Source organism: Strigops habroptila, chromosome 2, assembly GCF_004027225.2.
Source record: "Strigops habroptila isolate Jane chromosome 2, bStrHab1.2.pri, whole genome shotgun sequence".
NCBI classification, from domain to species: Eukaryota; Metazoa; Chordata; class Aves; order Psittaciformes; family Psittacidae; genus Strigops; species Strigops habroptila.
The window spans coordinates 100,042,185-100,061,977 of record NC_044278.2 but is presented as its reverse complement, the minus strand read 5'-3'; the positions used below and the strand labels follow the sequence as shown (position 1 = coordinate 100,061,977).

Below are 19,793 nucleotides of genomic sequence, written 5' to 3'. Positions count from 1 at the left end.
CGGGGCCTGGTGTTCCCTGTCCCTGCGGGGTGCCTCCCCGGCGCCACGTCTGGGTTTTACAGGCGTCCCTGCACACACACGAGGACATAAGACCCTGCGGCTGCCAGCTGCCAAGAACTCCAGCGGCAGCTGCAGCCCCAGGGGCACGAGCTTTGCGGCTTCACAAACGGAGCCGGGGAGAACCCTCGGCCACCGGGAGGTGGGCGAAACACCCAAACATGGCGGTAACCGAACAGGCGACGCACCCCCAGCTCGGGCTGAGGCGCGGCCTCCCGGACTCCTGCGAGGAGCGACGGGGGCGTGGCAGCCGCTCGCTTCCGCTCCCTCCGCGGCCGCTACTGCCGCTTGTCCCTCGGCGGCTGCCGTATCGGCCGCTCGTCCCGCCGGTGAGGGCCGGTTACGCGCGCGTTTGAACCGCCATGAGCCTGTGGGTGGACAAGCACCGTCCCGCGTCCCTCGGCAGGCTGGACTACCACCGCGAGCAGGCGGCGCAGCTCCGCAACCTGGTGAGCCTGCGCCCGGCGCCGCTGCGGTCTCCAGCCTCAGGCGACCCCGCCGCCGGGTCAGGTCCTCCCCGCAGCCAGGACCCTCCGGGAGTCGCGGTCCCGCCGCCCATAAAGCTGCCCCCGCGGGTCTGCCGGGCCGGGGTTGGGCACCTTCCCTCGGTGCAGGCCTGAGCCTCCGGAGGAGCTTCCGCGCTGCTGGGAAGGCGATTCGCGGGCAGCGCGCCCCGCTCGGGGGCATGGCCTTTGCGCTAAGAAAAAGGCTGCGAGGAAATCAGTGGCTTGACTTTCCCCGGCGTGATGTGCGTGTGTGCTTCCGCTGGGTTTAGCTGAGGATGATCAGTGTCGCTGAGAATAGGGCTTAGCTTGTTGGCTTAAAGTTAGCTGAAGTTTTAAAGTGAGCACCTGGGAAGAAAAGCTAGGACTATGCAATTGCTCAGGTGTTAAAGGACTGCTTCCCCTGCCAGATGTGCTGATGCACACATCTAGTAACATCAGTGTTATTAGACCACTGGATTGATGCACTCTCTTGGTGTTTTTCTATCACTGTTAAATCTAGCTAAAGTAAATTCTGACTCTGGGGTTTGGTCAGATGTTCTTCAGGTCACACTTAGTTTTTCAACATGCAAACTCTTAACTTCATTTAAATGCAGGCTACCTGTCACTTGTTTGCCCATATTCAAGGCTTGCAAATGAAACAATAAAGTAATGATGTATCGTATGTGTGTATATCTGCTTTAAACTTTGTTTTAATCTTTTTTTACTATGTGTTTATTGCAGCTGTCACTCTAGAAACACTGGAAAGCCTATAAATGATGGAGTGATTTTTGATGGGTTTTGACTTTGTTTTGTTTGGGGTTTTTTTAGGGAGGAGGTGTTTGGAGTTAAATGACTTACATGTGGTCCTGAGAAAAATGTGTTCTATAGGAAATATTGCTGCAGGAAAGGAATTCAGCAGTTCTGATTCTGGGTACTATGTTGTGACTGAGGTGGAAAAGTATTTGTATGTAAACTTGGGTGAGAATGGAAGCATGAATGCTCTCTTACAAGGAAAATACTGTTATATCTAACTAATCATGTTGCTTTGTGTTCAGGTTCAGTGTGGTGACTTCCCTCATCTGTTGGTGTATGGACCATCAGGAGCTGGAAAAAAGACAAGAATAATGTGTCTGTTAAGGGAATTATATGGTGCAGGAGTGGAAAAACTGAGGATTGAGCATCAAAGTATAACGGTAAAAAAGAATCTCCCATCCGCTGTAAAGTAACGTGGATATTTATACACTGACGTATTTTGTTGTGAGGCCTTTATTTGAGTTTTAAAAATAGAGGTTTTTTGCACTCAGTATCTTCAAGCTTTTTCATGTAATTAATCAGACTACTTTGATTACATGAACAAATACTTTTGCCAAATGTTCTTGTTTCTTAGGTCTTCATGGGTGGGAGAATGTGGGTTGCTTTGTGTAGCATTATTTTTTCTTTTTTTTTTTGAAGGGGGGCCTTTACAGGTCGATTTGGACAACAGCATGTATTATGATAGCATAGCTCTCAGATGTATAGAATTTCATTTGTCTATAGAAGTAACCCTTATTTTAAAAACTATTAGCACAGTTTTTTGCATATATGCAAGTTTTAATGTGTTTTCTCATTCTCATAGTGACAGTTTCAGCATTAGCAAAACCCAATTCTGTCTGCTTTGGTCTTAAGCATTTAATTGTTTATTATTAAAAGGTTATATTATCCATTCAAAATCCTTGTTACGGAAGGCTTAACCAGCAAGGGATTATGAAGCTTTATTGATAAGTAGATTATTTAATGCTTGCTTTATAATTCTCAGTAGTAGAATAAATATAATACTTGGACAGGATAATAGAAATATAAAAGCTGTTCAGACCCAATTTCAGTGGTGATATAAATACTAGTGTTTTATTTAAGCAAAGTATAGACTTGGAATCTTTTGCCAAGAAAAGTAAACAGCCTCATCAGACTTGTCCAGAGGTTTTCTCTCCAAAACTTTTCCTTGGAGGGACAAAGTAGCGCCTATTTTGAATGTCTGATTCCAACAGTAAGATTTACTGTCACAAAACTCAGTAACTGGAGTATGCAGTAATTTGTACTGTTTGTTGCTATAATGATCATTACTGTTGTTATTTTATAGGCTGGATGATTTGTTAGTACTCCTTTTCTCCTTTGGAGGTAGGGTTTGGGGTACAGATGTGCAAATCTAGTGTCTCAGCCATTCTTTCATCTCTGAGACTTTTGGCTTGGCTGTGACCTAGCCACTTGTAAACTGTAAGATAAACTTTTGCGTCAGATTTTTTTAGAATACTCTTTCTGAAATTTAATATGTTTACTTTCGACAGGCACCTTCTAAAAAGAAAATTGAAATTAGCACCATTGCGAGTAATTATCACCTTGAAGTTAACCCAAGGTAAATGTACAGTAAAAATGTCCCACTTCAAATATAAGCTGCTGGTCACATTCCAAGTGGTTTAAACCTGGGTATATAAGGGTCTGATGGCCCAGTTTATTATCTGAGCAAATTAGGTAATAATTATGGGTTCAGACTGCAAATGGGAGCAGGGAGAGGATTTTTAATTGAACTGCTCTAAACTAACAAAAATTTGGAGTGCTGTATACTAAAGACAATGACATTCTCCTTAACTAGCCACATAAGCATGCTGATATTGAGGACTGGGTAACAGAAACAATTCTGGATTCATAGACTTAACCATTTAAGTTGAAATTCAGAACTTTTATTGGAACCAACACCCTCATATTGTTAGTTCTCTCACAAATACAAAAATGAAGTGACTTGAAAGTAAGCAAGGTTTCTCCAGTAACTCTTAAAATAAAGAACTTAGAGCATGAGAAAGAACAGCAGCACAAAATACTGGGAATCCTGTTATGAGCGAGGTCAGATGTTGATTTAAACAACAGAAGCTATAATGGTGTACTCTACGTCTTCTTCAACAGTTGTGAAATTGCTGGTGATAGTTCACTGACCCAAAGTAAATACTTGTATTTGCCTGAAACCCTTTAATGTTGCTTTAAATCACATGAGAGTAAATGTCATTGTGCACTGGGAGGCCTTGATTATGTTTGCTTTGTTGTCTGGGTTGCAGTTATAAGATAATGTGTTTCCTGAAGTAACTTTTCACTTTGTGCTTATTGCTAAGATTTTCTGATGTTGCTCTGTGTTTTAGAAGCTATTCTCATGTACCACGTCTCCCTTAAAAGCTTCTTCTGCCGCCAGTCTCTGTGTACTGATTAGTGAACATCTGCTGGTATCCTAATACAGACCCAAATAATTAAAGCTGAGACTTTTACTGGTAATTAATTGGTTTGAATATGTCATTTGGCGATATAAAATGTGTGACCATTCAGTCTTCTACAGTGATAACCTAATACTACTAATACTTCTGTTACTCTCCTTAAACTCCTTTTAGCTTGAAATATAAAATAATTGTATTTTACGCAAAATATAAAAGTCCCGAAAGTGTAGGACTGCTGTATTTGTAATTGTATATAACAGTAGTGCTGAGTTTTGGTAAAGAATTAATATATTGATTCATAGGCTTTAAGTCATCAGGCAATTGTAATGTTTCTGTCTGACCAACTATAATCCTACATGTGCTGTGCTATGATCTGTGAAGTTTGATTGAATTATAATACTGTGAAATTATGTTGTGCATCTTGAGTAACACAGGACATGATAAATGGCTAACAGGGACAGGAAAGTAACTTCTGGGAAGGTCTCTGCAGACATCGAATTTATTATGGAACTTTATTAGATAGACCTGTCCTTTTTCCTCCAAAGGAGGAAGATGTCAGAATTCCAAAGCATTGTCTGCTGGTCACTTGACTAGCTTGGGTAGATGCTTTAAAATGGGTTCTTCCGAGTAAGTGGGTAGTGAAAGAAGAAGGAACAATAAAAATTAAACAGTCGTGTGGTAACTGCCTTTGGTCCTTGTTTTCATGGAATGTTTGATGTGGTCACATAATATCACAGATTATCTTTCACCATTAAGTTATAACTCTGGATTCTCTGTTAACGCAGAGAATAATTTATCTTTAAATATTAGGAAACTATTTTAATCAGTTTCCATTTCCAAAACCTGGCCTTGCTCATAAGGAGAATTTGCTTTTTTCATTTTGCTTATTGCTTTTATTTTTTCATGTTGTAATCACAGGCCTGCTCCCTTGCTGAATGATAGATCTCTGCAGTCAAAGTCAGGGTCACCTGTTCAGCAGATTGTGAACTGTTGAGCTAAAACGCTTCTCTTCTGCTGCCCTCTCCTTGGCAAGAATGGGGATGGTCTGGTTGAATGGTGACTAGAACAGGGCAGACAAATGCTTTTTCATTTTCTTGCCAGTGAAATATTGCAGAGCTACTGCTGCCTCTGTGAAGGCAATAGTCTGGGGATGCTAAAGAGTGTGAGGGGTTTTTATTCCCTCTTTTTTCTTTTCTTTTTCAATAATCTAGCTTGCAAGTCAGACCCCCCGTGGTTGTCAAATCCAAATCAAACAAGCTGAGCTACTAGCCTGGGGACTGAGAAAGCTGTGCAGTGCTACTGTAACGGATAGTGAGGAGAAGAGGCAGGAGGTGATTTAGTGTTTCCCCATGTTTTCCTGCCTTCTAAGACAGAAAAAAGCTAAACATCTGTGCTTAACAGTATCTCAGTATCAATCTTTTACTAGTAACTCTTTGTAACTTCAGTGTGTCTGTCATTCAAGTTTATATAGGTGCATAGATTGTTCATAGCATGACATCTAGTTTTCAGGGGAAAAAACCCTATGCATTCACATCAGTGCTTTGAATCAGGCATCCTATTACGTTGTTAGACTTAATTTTTCTTCCCATAATGGGTAAAAGTGTTCACATTGCGTGTCTTTGACCAAACTATAGGTAAAAAAAGTTTAGATTTCTCATACCAGAAAAATAAGATCTATTTTAGTGAGTTAATAAAACATTTGACAATGGTTTCACTACTTCCCAATACAGTGCTACTAATCCAGCTGTGCCTGTGTAAGCTTAGATTGTTTTTATTATTGGGAAGGTAACTTTCAACAAAGTATGTGTGTTGAGCTTAATTCTAACCTCAACAACTTCTGAATGCTTTCAGCATTCTTGTTCAGTCTTCAAGGGGTTGTTCAAGGGGCTGCTTATGAGGGTATATTTTATATGCAATATAAAGTTGTTGTTTTAAAACAAGTTTTATTTAAACTCCTGGTACAGTGATGCGGGAAACAATGATCGTGTGGTGATTCAGGAACTCTTGAAGACAGTAGCACAATCCCAACAGCTTGAGACGAGCACTCAGCGAGATTTTAAAGGTGAGTAAAAACAGTTAAAACCAGTCAAAGTATTTTTTAAACTTGTTTTTCAGGTATTTCAGCTTTTTTGTTTGTATCCATATATGCATGAAGGCACACATGAAACTTTTCCCAAATTAAACAACCTCCCATTTTATTTGCACTGTAAGAGTATCTTCAGTGGTTAAATATTCAGTTTGAGTTGTCTCTTGTGTTGGTTTCTTAGGAGGACAGGGTTTAGTTGAAGGCTGTGACTAGGCAGAGGGAGCATGGATCCCTGCTGTCTTTTTCCCAAATCTACCACTGAAATGTACTGTAAGTTAGCTTAATGATCTACAGTAATAGTTGAGTTATGAGCTAGTGAGGCTTAATACTGAGTTGAGCAGCAGAATAACCTTATGGCAAATGGTGCTGTCTACATTAGGTGTTTCTGTCTTGGGAGATGACCCATCTTAGACAGAAATTTTAGAAGCTTTTTATCCACAGTGTACAGAACAAGGGGCAAGAAAATGAAGAAGGTTTTCATTGAGTTTTCCAAGACACGTTGCTACAACTGGCTTGTTTTACTTCCCCATGACTAAATTAAAAGCAATATTGGAACTATATAACAAGAGACTGAAGGAGAGAGGAAATCTTGACAGAGTAGAGCAGAAATTATTTTAAAATTATAATACTTGTGTTGGTTTTCTCAGTGTTCTCAGGAAATATTACATTTCACCTAAGCTGCTAGACACTGATTTGCTCTACCAGTTACAGAGTCACAGAATTGTAGAATCATAGAACCAGCTAGGTTGGAAAAGAACTTTAAGATCATCAAGTCCAACAATTACCCCAGGACTGCCAAATCTACCGCTAAACCATGTCACCAAAGGCCTCATCTACACGGATTTTGAACACTTCTAGGGATGGTGATTCCACCACTTCCCTGGGCAGCCTATTCCAATGCTTGATCACCCTTTTGGTGAAGTCGGTTTTCCTAATATCCAGTCTAAACCTCCCCTAGCACAGTTTGAGGCCATTTCCTCTTGTCCTGTCACTTGTTACTGGGGAGAAGAGACCAGCCACCTCCTCTCTCCATCCTCCTTTCAGGTAGTTGTAGAGAGTGATAAGGTCCCTCTTGAGCCACCTTCTCTTCTCCACGCTAAACAACCCCAGCCCCTCAGCCGTTCCTCATAAGACTTGTTCTCCAGACCCTTCATCAGCTTCATTGCTCTTTTCTGGATCCACTCCAGCACTTCAATGTCGTTCTTGTAGTGAGGGGTCCAGAAGTGAACACAGCCTCACCAGTGCCAAGTACACGGGATGATCATTGCCCTAGTCCTGCTGGCCACACTATTTCTGGCACAGGCTAGCAATTATTGATGTATATATCCTTAGAGCTGCAGTCATACAATGCACCTCAAAGTATCTGGTAAGCTGGCTAGTCCCCTTGTGGTGCATATATAACCAAAAGAGAAATGGGTGGACTTGTTCCTCCAGGCTGTTCTCACTTGACCGTTCAGAGTACTGAAATGAGCTATCTAGGAGCTGCCTATGGAGGAACCTGCAGAAGGTAGCTGGTTAGGTTAGCCACTTCATACTTGGTGTCTTCTCATTGTTCTGAAGCATTTTTGAAATACGTTTTTCTTTTTTTCTTTAAAAGACCATGGAAAGGTGCTGCAGCTACGATAACAAGGCAGCTTTCTACTACTCCTTTGTTAAGCTAAGACATTGGCTTTTAAATATAAAATGTATTCAGGGGAGTCTTCAAGAAGTTTTTGCTTTTTGTTATGTCCTTATGCCATTAATTCTTTTGCATTTCTTAATCGTTTAAAAAGTTACCTTACTAATTGCTTTTACACGTACCTGGATTATTTCTCAGCACTGAAGTGTTGCAGGCCCTATTCTGAAGAAATTGACTTTCAGGACATGAATATAGGGTGTGAATGAGCAGAAGATTATACAGACAAAAAGGCACACAGGTTGTCTTAATCTTTATTTTCCTGCCCATGGAACCATGCTGCCTTTTTCTGCTTGTATCATTTATTTTGGTATTATTGCTAGTATGTCAAAGTGTTCATTTCTTTGGAAAGATTTGAGATTAAAATAAAACCCCAACTATTGTTAATCCTTTTTCAGTGGTGCTGTTAACAGAAGTCGACAAACTCACTAAAGATGCTCAGCATGCTTTGCGAAGAACAATGGAGAAGTACATGGCGACCTGCAGGTTGATCCTGTGCTGCAACTCTATGTCAAAAATTATAGGACCTATTCAGAGCAGATGCCTGGCTGTACGAGTGCCTGCTCCCAGCATTGAAGATGTATGTTGACACTGAAGCAAAAATAAGTTAAAACTTCTTACTAGATAAGTTCTTGCTGTGGACTTGGGAAATATTTTACTTCCATAAAGTGACCTAGTTTTCCTTTGTGGTGGGTGACTTGTCAAGCATATCTTAAAAAAGGCTGGTTCATCTCTGGTCCAGAAATGTTTCACACAGGAGAATGAATAGGTGCTGAACTGTTTGCTAAGTGTTGCACTCCCTGCTATCTGTTTTCCATCTAGATCTGCCATGTCTTGTCCACTGTGTGTAAGAAAGAAGGCCTGACTCTTCCGCACGAACTGGCTCAAAGGCTTGCAGAGAAATCTGGCAGGAATCTTCGGAAAGCACTACTTATGTGCGAGTCCTGCAGGGTACAACAGTAAGTCACTGCTAAAAAATAGTGTAAATTATACTCTGAAACACATAAATGAACTTACTTCTGGGGCCTTGTTAGAATAGGTGGCAGTTTGCTTTGATTTTAATTCTTTAAAAATATTATTGTTACATAGGTATCCTTTTACTGCTGATCAGGACATTCCTGAGATGGACTGGGAAGTTTATTTGAGAGAAACTGCAAATGCTATTGTTAGTCAACAGACACCACAAAGGTAGGTGAATACACTTACTTGCAGCTATATATTATGTTTTGGTGTACTCTTGGACCTAAAAAAAAGTTGTATTTGTTGTATTTAAAAATGTGACATCTTTACTTCAGTTATATGCAATCTTCTGGCATTTCTACTGGAGCTGGTACTTTACAGCCAAAGGAAGCGAGCTTTAAAATTACCAGAGGTGGCTGAGTGATCTTTGGGAACTGAAGAAATTGTTGGTTTTCTCTGAAGCTTTGTAATCAAAAGAGAGCATAAGCTTAGTTGCATTTTGTGCTGTCTGTCATCATCTTTTTTGGGGGGTGGGTGTCGGTTTGTTGGGGTTTGTTTTGTTTTTTATTTTATTTAAGGCTTCTGTTTCACCATTGTTAGCATAATGCAGCTTTGTAAAAGAACTGGCAATGAGAAATCATCGCTTTGTTAAGCACATTAGCAGGTGCCCCCTGTATCCATTTTGTTGTCATATACACAGCCTGATCCTTTCAGTCTGTTCCATACATTACATAAGATGTCACTTAAATTCTTGTATTTAATTTAAATGCTTGTAGCCTTTGACCTCCTGATACCAAAAGTTGAGAACTGATGACTCTGTCACTTTCTACCACCTAATCATCTTACCCCCTCTTGTAACCAATGAAGATTGAAAAACAGTGTAAACCAATCTTGTGGCTCTAATCAATTTTGTAATGTCTTCTCACTAATCTTAAGCATGAATAATAATTTAGATAGTAAGAGGAATTAAAGGGAGACAAGCCAGAGACAAATTCTAATAGCTTTGTAGCTTCTCAATTAACTGAGATTATTGTAACTAGAGTGTATGTAACTTATCTTACTGTTTTGAATAGAAGGTGATATGTAGCAGTTGAATTGAAGCCGACTGTCTTGTGCAATTCTTTGGAGTTTAAAATAACACACAAAGATAACACAGAAAGACAGAAAAAGCCACTTTTCTTCAGCTGACTTTTCTTTTCCTTTTCCTTTTTTTTTTTAATTTTTTTTTTTATTTCGTGTAGCATATTTCACAAATAGTAAAAAACTATTAGTACACTTTGGGGACATACTTCTGTTATCTTGTGGTGTCTTTCAAACAGGCTTTTAGAGGTCCGTGGACGGCTTTATGAACTCCTGACACACTGCATTCCTCCTGAGATTATAATGAAGGTAATTCAGCTATCTAGCTCTTCATGTGTTATAAATACTAAGGCTATGACAGTCTCAATTTGAGTTAAAAAACAAAACACACCAAAACATCACAAATTATCCAAATATTGATGAAAATCTGTGTATTAGCAAATAGACATGAGTGACCAAAAGATAATTTTTTCTTGTTGTTTCTTTCCACTGGAGTAACCAAAATAGTCCAGTTTATCATGTGTAACTGGATCAAGCAGTAACTGAAGACCTTGTTCTTGCAAACACTGATACATAGCATTCACTTCTTATGATCCTCAGTTGATATACCAGACTGTTTAGTTAGGTTCAGGCGTAAAAACCAAGGAGGATGTGCTTTGTCCCCCTGAAGACTTCTCTGGCCAGTGTCTTTATTGAAGCACAGACATATTTTATGGGCTAATTGTGATGTGGTTTGTTTTCTTTTGTAAAAGTTTTGTTGCTGTAAGTTCAATATTTGCTATAGAATGATAGAATCATAGAATCGTAAGGGTTGGAAAGGACCTTAAGATCATCTAGTTCCAACCCCCCTGCCATGGGCAGGGACACCTTGCCCTAAACCACGTGGCTCAAGGCTCTGTCCAACCGGGCCTTGAACACCGCCAGGGATGGAGCATCCACAACCTCCCTGGGCAACCCATTCCAGTGCTTCACCACCCTCACTGTAAAGAACTTCTTCCTTATATCTAATCTAAACTTCCCCTGTTTAAGTTTGAAGCCATTACCCCTTGTCCTACCACTACAGTCCCTAAGGAAGAGTCCCTCCCCAGCATCCCTGTAGACCCCCTTCAGATACTGGAAGGCTGCTATGAGGTCTCCATACAGCCTTCTCTTCTCCAGGCTGAACAGCCCCAACTCTCTCAGCCTGTCTTCATATGGGAGGTGCTCCAGCCCTCTTATCATCCTTGTGGCCCTCCTCTGGACTCGCTCCAACAGCTCCATGTCCTTTTTATGTTGAGGACACCAGAACTGTACACAGTACCCCAAGTGAGGTCTCACGAGAGCAGAGTAGAGGGGCAGAATCACCTCCTTTGACCTGCTGGTCATGCTTCTTTTGATGCAGCCCAGGATATGGTTGGCTTTCTGGGCTGCAAGCGCACACTGCCGGCTCATGTTAAGCTTCTCGTCAACCAACACCCCCAAGTCCTTTTCTGCAGGGCTGCTCTGAATCTCTTCTCTGCCCAACCTGTAGCAGTGCCTGGGATTGCCCCTACCCAGGTGTAGGACCTTACACTTGGCTTGGTTAAACTTCATAAGGTTGGCATCAGCCCACCTCACAAGCGTGTCAAGGTCCCTCTGGATGGCATCCCTTCCCTCCAGCGTATCAACTGAACCACACAGCTTGGTGTCGTCGGCAAACTTGCTGAGGGCGCACTCCATCCCACTGTCCATGTCGCCGACAAAGATGTTGAACAGGACCGGTCCCAACACCGATCCCTGAGGGACACCACTCGTTACAGGTTTCCAACTGGACATCGAGCCATTTACCACAACTCTTTGCGTGCGGCCATCGAGCCAGTTTTTTATCCACCGAGTGGTCCATCTATCAAATTGATGTCTCTCCAATTTAGAGACAAGGATGTCGTGCGGGACAGTGTCGAACGCTTTGCACAAGTCCAGGTAGATGACATCAACTGCTCTGCCCCTGTCCATCAGTTCCGTGGCTCCATCATAGAAGGCCACCAAATTGGTCAGGCAGGATTTCCCCTTAGTGAAGCCATGTTGGCTGTCACCAACCACCTCGTTGTTTTTCATGTGCCTTAGCATGCTTTCCAGGAGAAACTGTTCCAAGATTTTGCCAGGCACAGAGGTGAGGCTGACTGGTCTGTAGTTTCCCGGGTCTTCCACCTTCCCCTTCTTGAAAATGGGGGTTATATCGCCCTTCTTCCAGTCATCGGGAACTTCACCTGACTGCCAGGATTTTTCGAATATGATGGACAGTGGCTTAGCAATTTCATTCGCCAGCTCCTTCAGGACCCGTGGATGGATTTCATCAGGTCCCATGGACTTGTGCACGTTCAGATTCTTAAGATGGTCTCGAACCTGATCCTCTCCTACAGTGGGCCTAAGGTCTTCATTCTCACAGTCCCTGCATTTGCTTTCCAAGACTTTTGTGGTGTGGTCAGAGCATTTGCTGGTGAAGACTGAGGCAAAGAAGTCATTAAGAACCTCAGCCTTCTCCAAATCCATGGTAGCCAGTTCTCCTGATAGCTTCTGGAGAGGGCCCATGTTGTCCCTAGTCTCTCTTTTATTTGCTACGTATCTATAGAATCCTTTCCTGTTATCTTTTACATCCCTTGCCAAACTTAATTCTAGCTGGGCCTTAGCTTTCCTAACCTGGTCCCTAGCTTCTCAGGCAGTGCTCCTATATTCTTCCCAGGTGGCCTGTCCTCGCTTCCACCTTCTATAAGCTTCTTTTTTCCCTCTAAGTTTCCTCAGCAGCTCCTTGTCCATCCATGGAGGTCTCCTGGCCCTCCTGCTGCACTTTCTTCTAGTCGGGATGCAACACTCTTGAGCACGTAGCAGGTGATCCTTGAATACCGACCAGCAGTCTTGGGCCCCCCTGCCCTCTAGGACTGTATCCCATGAAACCTTACTAAGGAGGTTCCTGAAGAGGCCAAAGTCTGCTTTCTTGAAGTCCAGGGCAGTGAGCTTGCTGCATGCTCTTCTCACTGTCCTGAGGATCTCAAACTCAACCATCTCGTGATCACTAGAGCCAAGGCTGCCCTGGAGCGTTACATTTCCAACCAGTCCCTCCCTGCTGGTGAGCACAAGGTCCAGCATGGCACCTCTCCTTGTCGGCTCCTCTATTGCTTGAAAGAGGAAGTTGTCTTCCACACAATCGAGGAACCTCCTGGATTGCTTGTGCCGGGCCGTACCGTCCCTCCAACAGATGTCAGGATGGTTGAAGTCCCCCATGAGGACCAGGGCCTGCGAGCGTGAGGCTGCTCCTATCTGTCTGTAGAGCGCTTCATCCACAGAGTCCTCTTGATCAGGCGGCCTGTAACAGATCCCCACCGTAATGTCCCCCATTGCTGTTTTCCCTTTGATCCTGACCCACAAACACTCTGTTACCTCATCACCCATCCCCAGACAGAGTTCCATACTCTCTAGCCTATCACTGACATAGATAGCAACGCCCCCTCCCCGTCTGCCTGGCCTGTCTTTTCTAAACAGCCTGTAACCTTCCATTCCGACATTCCAGTCATAGGAGCCATCCCACCATGTTTCTGTGATACCAATGACATCATATTCCCGTAGCCTTGCACACATCTCTAATTCCTCTTGCTTATTCCCCATACTACGGGCGTTTGTATAGAGGCACCTTAGCCGAGCTCCAAATGCAGCCGACTCAATGGCTGGGGCAGCTGGAACATCTCTACATCGCTCCAAGCACTTATTACAGGTGCTGGCAACTGACCAGGAATGTTGGGATGGATCAATGCTCCCCTCCCCCAACACATCTAGTTTAAAGCTTTCTTGACCAGCCTGGCAAGCCTCCTACCAAAACACCTCTTCCCCTTCTTTGTCAGACCAGCTCCACCAGCCTCCAGTAGATCTGGCCTCCCAAATGGAGCCCCATGTTCTAAATAGCCAAACCCCTGACTATGGCACCAGCATTCTAACCATTTATTAACCTGCCAGACATGCCTAGCTTTTTTAAGGTCCTCCCCTTCGCCCTGGAGAATTGATGAAAAAACTATCTGAGCTCCAGAGCCTCTAACCACCTCTCCCAAGGCTCTGTAGTCCTTCTTAATGTTTTCCAGGCTACTGCTATCTATATCTCTAGCACCCACATGGACCACTAGGAGGGGGTAATAGTCAGCAGGAATTACTAGAGCAGGCAGCCTCTCAGCAACATCCCTGATCCGAGCCCCCAGCAGGCAACACACCTCCCTCAAGACTGGATCAGGCCGGCAGATGAGTGCCTCTGTGCCTTTCAAAGTAGAGTCCCCTACTACTATGACCCTCCTCTTTTTCCTGGAGGCACCAGTAGCGATCCTCTTTACTGGTGCATCAGCAGGGTGCTCATTAGGTGTGGTGGGTGCTTTCTCATTAGCCCCCTGCAGAACCGTGAAGCGGTTCTGGGTGGGGACATCAGATTTAGGAGGAAGCCCCTTGTTGTTAATTGTCCTCTTCCTCCTTTTTTTGTTCGTTTTTCTTGTGACTAATTCCCAGCTTCCTGGGTTGCTGCCCTCCTTCTTTCCTATATGAGCAGTGCTAGACGTTTGCAGCCCCTGCGCAGTTTGGGCCTGGAGCAAGCAGCCCAGCTTCCTCTCAGCTTCCCTGGCATCTTTTAGCTCTCCAACAGCCTCCCGCAGCTCAGCCACCTGCTGCAGGAGGACCTCCACCAGGGCGCACCGAGTGCAGCCCTGTCCATCGTGCACCCCCGCCTCACGAGACCAGTCGAGGCACTTTCTACACTCCGAGGTCTGCATCGCAGCCTCCCCTCTCATCGGCTCTGTCTGGGTGCCTACGCTGGCCACCGCCGGGGCAGAGCTCCCAGAGCGGGCCCTGGTCCTGAGGCGAGTGCTCACCATCCCGCTCGCTGCCCGCTCGCCCTGCCTGCGCGAACTGCCACGCAAACTGCTGCGCCACACCCTGACTGACGTGCCACGCCCTGTTTGCCCGCCCTGTTCGCCGCGCTCCTGGTCGCTCGCGCTCCCTGGGATGGGTTTTACCCACTGAGGGCTGGTGCCGTATGTCCTAGGGGAGAGGTTTGCTGAAGGATGCTAGACCAGCAGGCCTCTTTAAAGACGGAAGTCATCTTGGGAGACAAAAAGCAAATGGATGTGCATATTGTTATTTTAGGCAGGATGAACGAATCCTGAAGACAACTAGAGCAGAACAAAGATTAAAGCTAATGTTTGCAACTGACTCTAGGTGTACTTTGCCATCAGACATAATTATAAGAGAATAAGTTTCTTTTCACATTACTTGATTTCTGCTTTCTGACAGTTTTAAGTAGATGTTTCTCTAGCCTTAGAATCATAGAATCATAGAATAGTTAGGGTTGGAAAGGACCTTAAGATCACCTAGTTCTAACCCCCCTGCCATGGGCAGGGACACCTCGCACTAAACCATGTTGCCCAACCTGGCCTTGAACATTGCCAGGGATGGAACATTCACAACTTCCTTGGGCAACCCATTCCAGTGCCTCACCACCCTCACAGTAAAGAATTTCTTCCTTATATCTAATCTAAACTTCCCCTGTTTAGCCTTCCTTTCTTAAGATAGGTTAGTGGATCCTGCATTGCCCTGTTTGAGGACTATTGACATCAGGCCAAAGGTGGATGTTCTCTATCTGCTCCCTCTTCATAAATTTGAGATGGTATAGAAATACTCCTCACTTAATCCTGACCATTTTAATAGAGATGGATTCGCAGTGGTTTTGTTGCTGTCTTGGATCTAAAATAATGCGGGTTTGGGTTTTGTAATGACTGAAGTATTGCTATAAAGTATCTTGTGTGTGTCTGCACATACATATATGTGCATAAATACAAACAGATATACTTAAATTTTATATAAGCCCTTGTTATTTATTGATGTTGTTTCTCTTTGTGCTTGACACTGTCAAGACAGGAAGGAAGTGATTTTAATACACTTGCTATCTTGGTAAAAATTCTCCCCAGGGCCAGGTGCCTGCCTGAAGCAGAGGTTACAATATTTGGAGATAATGTTAATTTGTTTTGTTTATTAAGGCATAAGTAGTTTCAGTATACGATTTTTCCCTTCTAAGAACACAGTAAGTGTTCATCTTGAAATGAGAAATTCATCTTGAAAGAAAGGTCTTGAAGAGATGTGGTTCCATGAATCTAGTTCTGTCAAACAGGTGGTGTAATGATTCTCGAATGTCTTTTCTGTCGGATTCATGAGTGAACTGTTTGCCATAGCTTCGCTATTTTCAGAGAAATGAGGTTATCTTCTTACCAAAAAATGCATAATTTTTCAAATACTGTCCTGTTTTTTCCCTTTTAGGGCCTCCTGACAGAACTTCTAAGTAACTGTGATGGACAACTGAAAGGAGAAGTTGCACAGATGGCGGCCTTCTATGAACACCGCCTGCAACTGGGCAGCAAAGCCATTTATCATCTGGAAGCGTTTGTTGCAAAATTTATGGCAATTTACAAGAAATTTATGGAGGATGGACTAGATGACATGATGTTCTAACTGATGCCAAAGTCATACACAGAATGTTGTGTCACAGTGCCAGTAATGTTGCAAACGTCTACTTGTCCATGCTTGATTGAATGTAGGTCTAGTTCAAAGTCAGATATTTTATTTTGATATTAATGTAAAATGAAGTGAAATAAAAACCAATGTTTGTTCAATTTTAGAAACCAGATGAATTGTTTGACAACCATAAATCCATCTTTAGATCCATAGGAAATGCATTAGCCTTTGGAAAGACAAGTTGCCTTGGAAGATATGTAAGATCATAGTTGCTTTGCAGTATTTGTAAGCTGACATTAAGGAGAGAGAACATGGATGCTGCACTCTTGCTTTTTGATTGTTCATGGGCAAGGCTGTAAGCAAAAGATGTTTTTTCCATGTTCTGGTAAGTTCCAGTTTGAGCATGTATGTTCTGCCTACTGAATTACACATATTGTTGTCTGCCTGGCTTGTATTTTAGCCACACCGTTTTCTGACATGTGCTGACACAGTGTTTTCTGACTCTTGCTTATATGCAGTTGCATAGATATTGTGGATGAGTTGCTTGTAAAGCAGTTCGACAACATGGAACACTTCATTTAGAAGCAATATACCTATGTACAGCAAGCCCCCTTGCTGTCTGACTCTGTTTCAAGTTCACCTCAACATACGTAATGCTGTTCAGGTAATGATTATTCCTTTGACTGTGGTTTAACCAGGGTGAGGTTTCAGCTTTTATCAGTTTAGGAAGTGAAAGAATATTTGTTACGTGACATTTCTAAAATGGCAAAATAAATTGTAAAAATATGAACAACAAACGGAATGCTGAATTAGTGTTTCGGCACTATCTGTGACTGCCCAGGGATGTGCATTAATTTGCTTTGATGTAGACTCTATCAGAAAGGTAGGATGTAGTCCCCCCGCCGCATTGTAAGACTAAAGGGAGCCACTGAAGTTTAAAAGCAAACAACAAAAATAATAAAACCCCCCAGCCAACACTACCTATGCCACTTTGTGCTGCAAGTCTCATGCGTTATATCTATGCACTATGGCTTTGTAACCTTTGTTACTTCCCTGTGCTAATTTAGGCTATTACTAGATAGTAGTTAAAGATCAAGTGAGTTAAATACTGTTTCCCATAATCCACCACCCCCCTCCCCACTCCCCCTTTTTTTTTTAAATCAGGGAAGGGTTTAATATTTGGGGACTTTTGTGTCAGAGCTAGTTGTGCATAATGGCGCGTTTGTGGAAGCTAGGGCCCTCCTGGTAATTGATGAAGAATCTCACTAGTTCCTGCTAAATGTCATCCCCCTTGGTGCTAAGGCACAGCTTGCCTTCAGATTGATTCTCAGTGCTGGCCTGCTTTGTGCTCAACTGATCTCCTTAAAACCGAAGAACTCTAAAAGATGGATTTATTTTTTTTTCTTCCATTTGCTCTTTTCACCCAAATCCACAGCACTAGTAGCTTGTCAGAGTGTGTCTTGACTGTCAGAGATCCTGGAAAATCATTGAATTAAATCAGTGGTAGTGGAAATGAGTGCTTACAATCATTATAAAGAAGAGTACAATAATGGCGGAGGGGACATAATTACCATATGTACAAGTTGCCTGCTCTTTCAGGAGCCTAGTCCTGTCTACTCATCTTTAAATGCTGAACAAACAACCATTTGCCTACTACAAATAGAGTGTGTGATGAAGCAGAAGTGTGACTTCAAAAGACGATGAAACTACCTCTCCCCAAAACGAACCAACAAAAAAACAACCCTAAAAACTAATGTGGGAGAAAAGGAAAGTATGGAAGGAATTGTGAAATACAGTCGGAATGCACATGGACAGTACTGCTGTGGAGGGTGGAGAGGGAGGAGCTGGATAGTAGGTTTGGCAGTTGGAAGAGTGGCAGAGGAGTGGCTTGGTGCTTTGAAAGATCTCAGTAGGTTTGTTTAGGAGACTGAAACCCCAACATAAATCTCTGTAGGTGTTCTATAAAACTTCCTGAAGTTTTATATTTATCATGTTCTACCTGGGATGAGTCAAGAGCTGTCAGGGATGGAAAAATGGGATAATGACCTGAGATCACTGAGAGAGAAAATGCTCCTGAAAACCAGCACTTCCCCTTGCTGATCCTACTCCTGCCTCTTTGTCTTCTGTGGTCTAGAACAGACAAGTTTAAGCACATAGGCACAACATTCAAATCTCTGCACGCATTTTTCCTTCCTACAGTAATTTTTAAGTTGATTTTGCCTTAGTATCCGTAACAGGCTCCCCAAGGAAGTGGTCATGGCACCAAGCCCATCAAGGGTTCAAGGAGTGTCTGGATGATGCTTTAGGTCATATGGTTTAGTTTTAGGTAGTCCTGCAAGGAGCAGAGAATTGGACTCTGATCCTTAGGGGGATGCCTTCCAACTTGAGGGATTCTATGATAACAATCAGTAAATGTTGTGATTTTGGGGGACATCTCAGAGGCTAACTGCCTTGGATGCTGCTGCTGCTCTCTTGGGTAGCTGTAGCACATGCATAGAGGCAATGTGGGTCAGAACTGAGATCCTGGGCTGTGCAGAGGGAAGCAGAGTCCAGTAACCCCATCCCTCATGCTGTGCGCTGATAAATGGGGCTGATGGGAATGTACGAGCTGGTGGCTGTCAGAACCAAAAAGGAGCTTTATGCCACTTCTTCTCCTTTTACTGGTAAAGCAGCACCTTAACCTGATAAGCAAGAGGCAGGCATGGCTGCCTCCAGCCTGCACATGTATAGCCCTGCTATGGACCTACGCTGAGCACTGCATGTCTGCTTCCCAGATCAAGTGAGAGAGGCAGTGCAGATAGATAGACTGTTAAACATTGAATAGCACAGGAGCAACCTCTAGATGATCTACTTCAGCTGATTTCATCTTTTGAGACCTGCTTAGAATTTCTTGAGTTGCACGCTGAGAGGATTACCCTCGCTTTCATCCAATGTTACCTCCTGCTAGTTCCAAATGAAAACTCCAAGCTGCTCCCACCCGGGCGGGACTTAAGCACTGCACAAGTCTAAGAGGTTGCAGAGGAGTCAGCTTCACGCTAGCACAGAAAGCCAGAGGTGAAATTGGTTTAAAAAACTAAAGGCAGCAAATACTTTAGTTAAAAGTTTCTGTGCTCTGCAGAGATCAGCTGTGCAAAGGGCAAGTGCTGCATACAGACTTTATTCCCCGCTTTCGAGTGTTAACTCCCGTGAGAAACCTTATTTTTAAAATCACATTATTTTTAGCCATCCATGGTAAACAACTCTGCTTGAGCATTAATCATAATAAACATATTGTGTGATGGGAAGACTGATTTTGTAAAATGTTGTTTGTTAAATAAATCCCTATGAGCAAAGCTGACATGAGGAATGTCCCCTTCTCTACCAGCGAAGTGCCCTGATTTTCGCAAGGTAGAAGGTAAGGTAGGTAAGAGTTCATTATCACAAACTTACCTTCCACTACAGGGAATTCAAGATTATTACAGTTCATTGATATAAAATAATAGCTGTAATTTGTCTTGCTGGGAAGTGCTGTGGTATGCCTGAGCAGCCTTTAATGCTTCTGGCTTAACATTTTTTGCCTGCATTAACAATTAATGCTCTATGAATTTGTTGCATTGGATTTTAATCAATGACCCAAACCAAATCCCGGAGTTATAGTCTGCTAAACAAAAATTGTCCTAACATGACAGTGAAATGCACTTCTAGTTCTTGAAGGCCAAAATACTTCTCTTCATCTTTGTATTTCA

At 43.1% G+C, this 19,793-nt stretch overlaps 1 protein-coding gene across 1 annotated transcript; it reads left to right on the top strand.

Annotated features, from left to right (window-relative positions):
* The first annotated feature begins 306 nt into the window (after positions 1-306).
* RFC3 (replication factor C subunit 3) lies at positions 307-16,865 on the top strand. The gene is made up of 9 exons (XM_030477091.1): positions 307-506; positions 1,598-1,735; positions 2,864-2,931; positions 5,740-5,837; positions 7,935-8,116; positions 8,359-8,495; positions 8,626-8,724; positions 9,816-9,885; positions 15,874-16,865. The coding sequence occupies exons 1-9, from the start codon at positions 420-422 to the stop codon at positions 16,063-16,065; spliced, it is 1,071 nt and encodes a 356-aa protein (XP_030332951.1). The 5' UTR covers positions 307-419; the 3' UTR covers positions 16,066-16,865.
* The last annotated feature ends 2,928 nt before the right edge of the window (positions 16,866-19,793 follow it).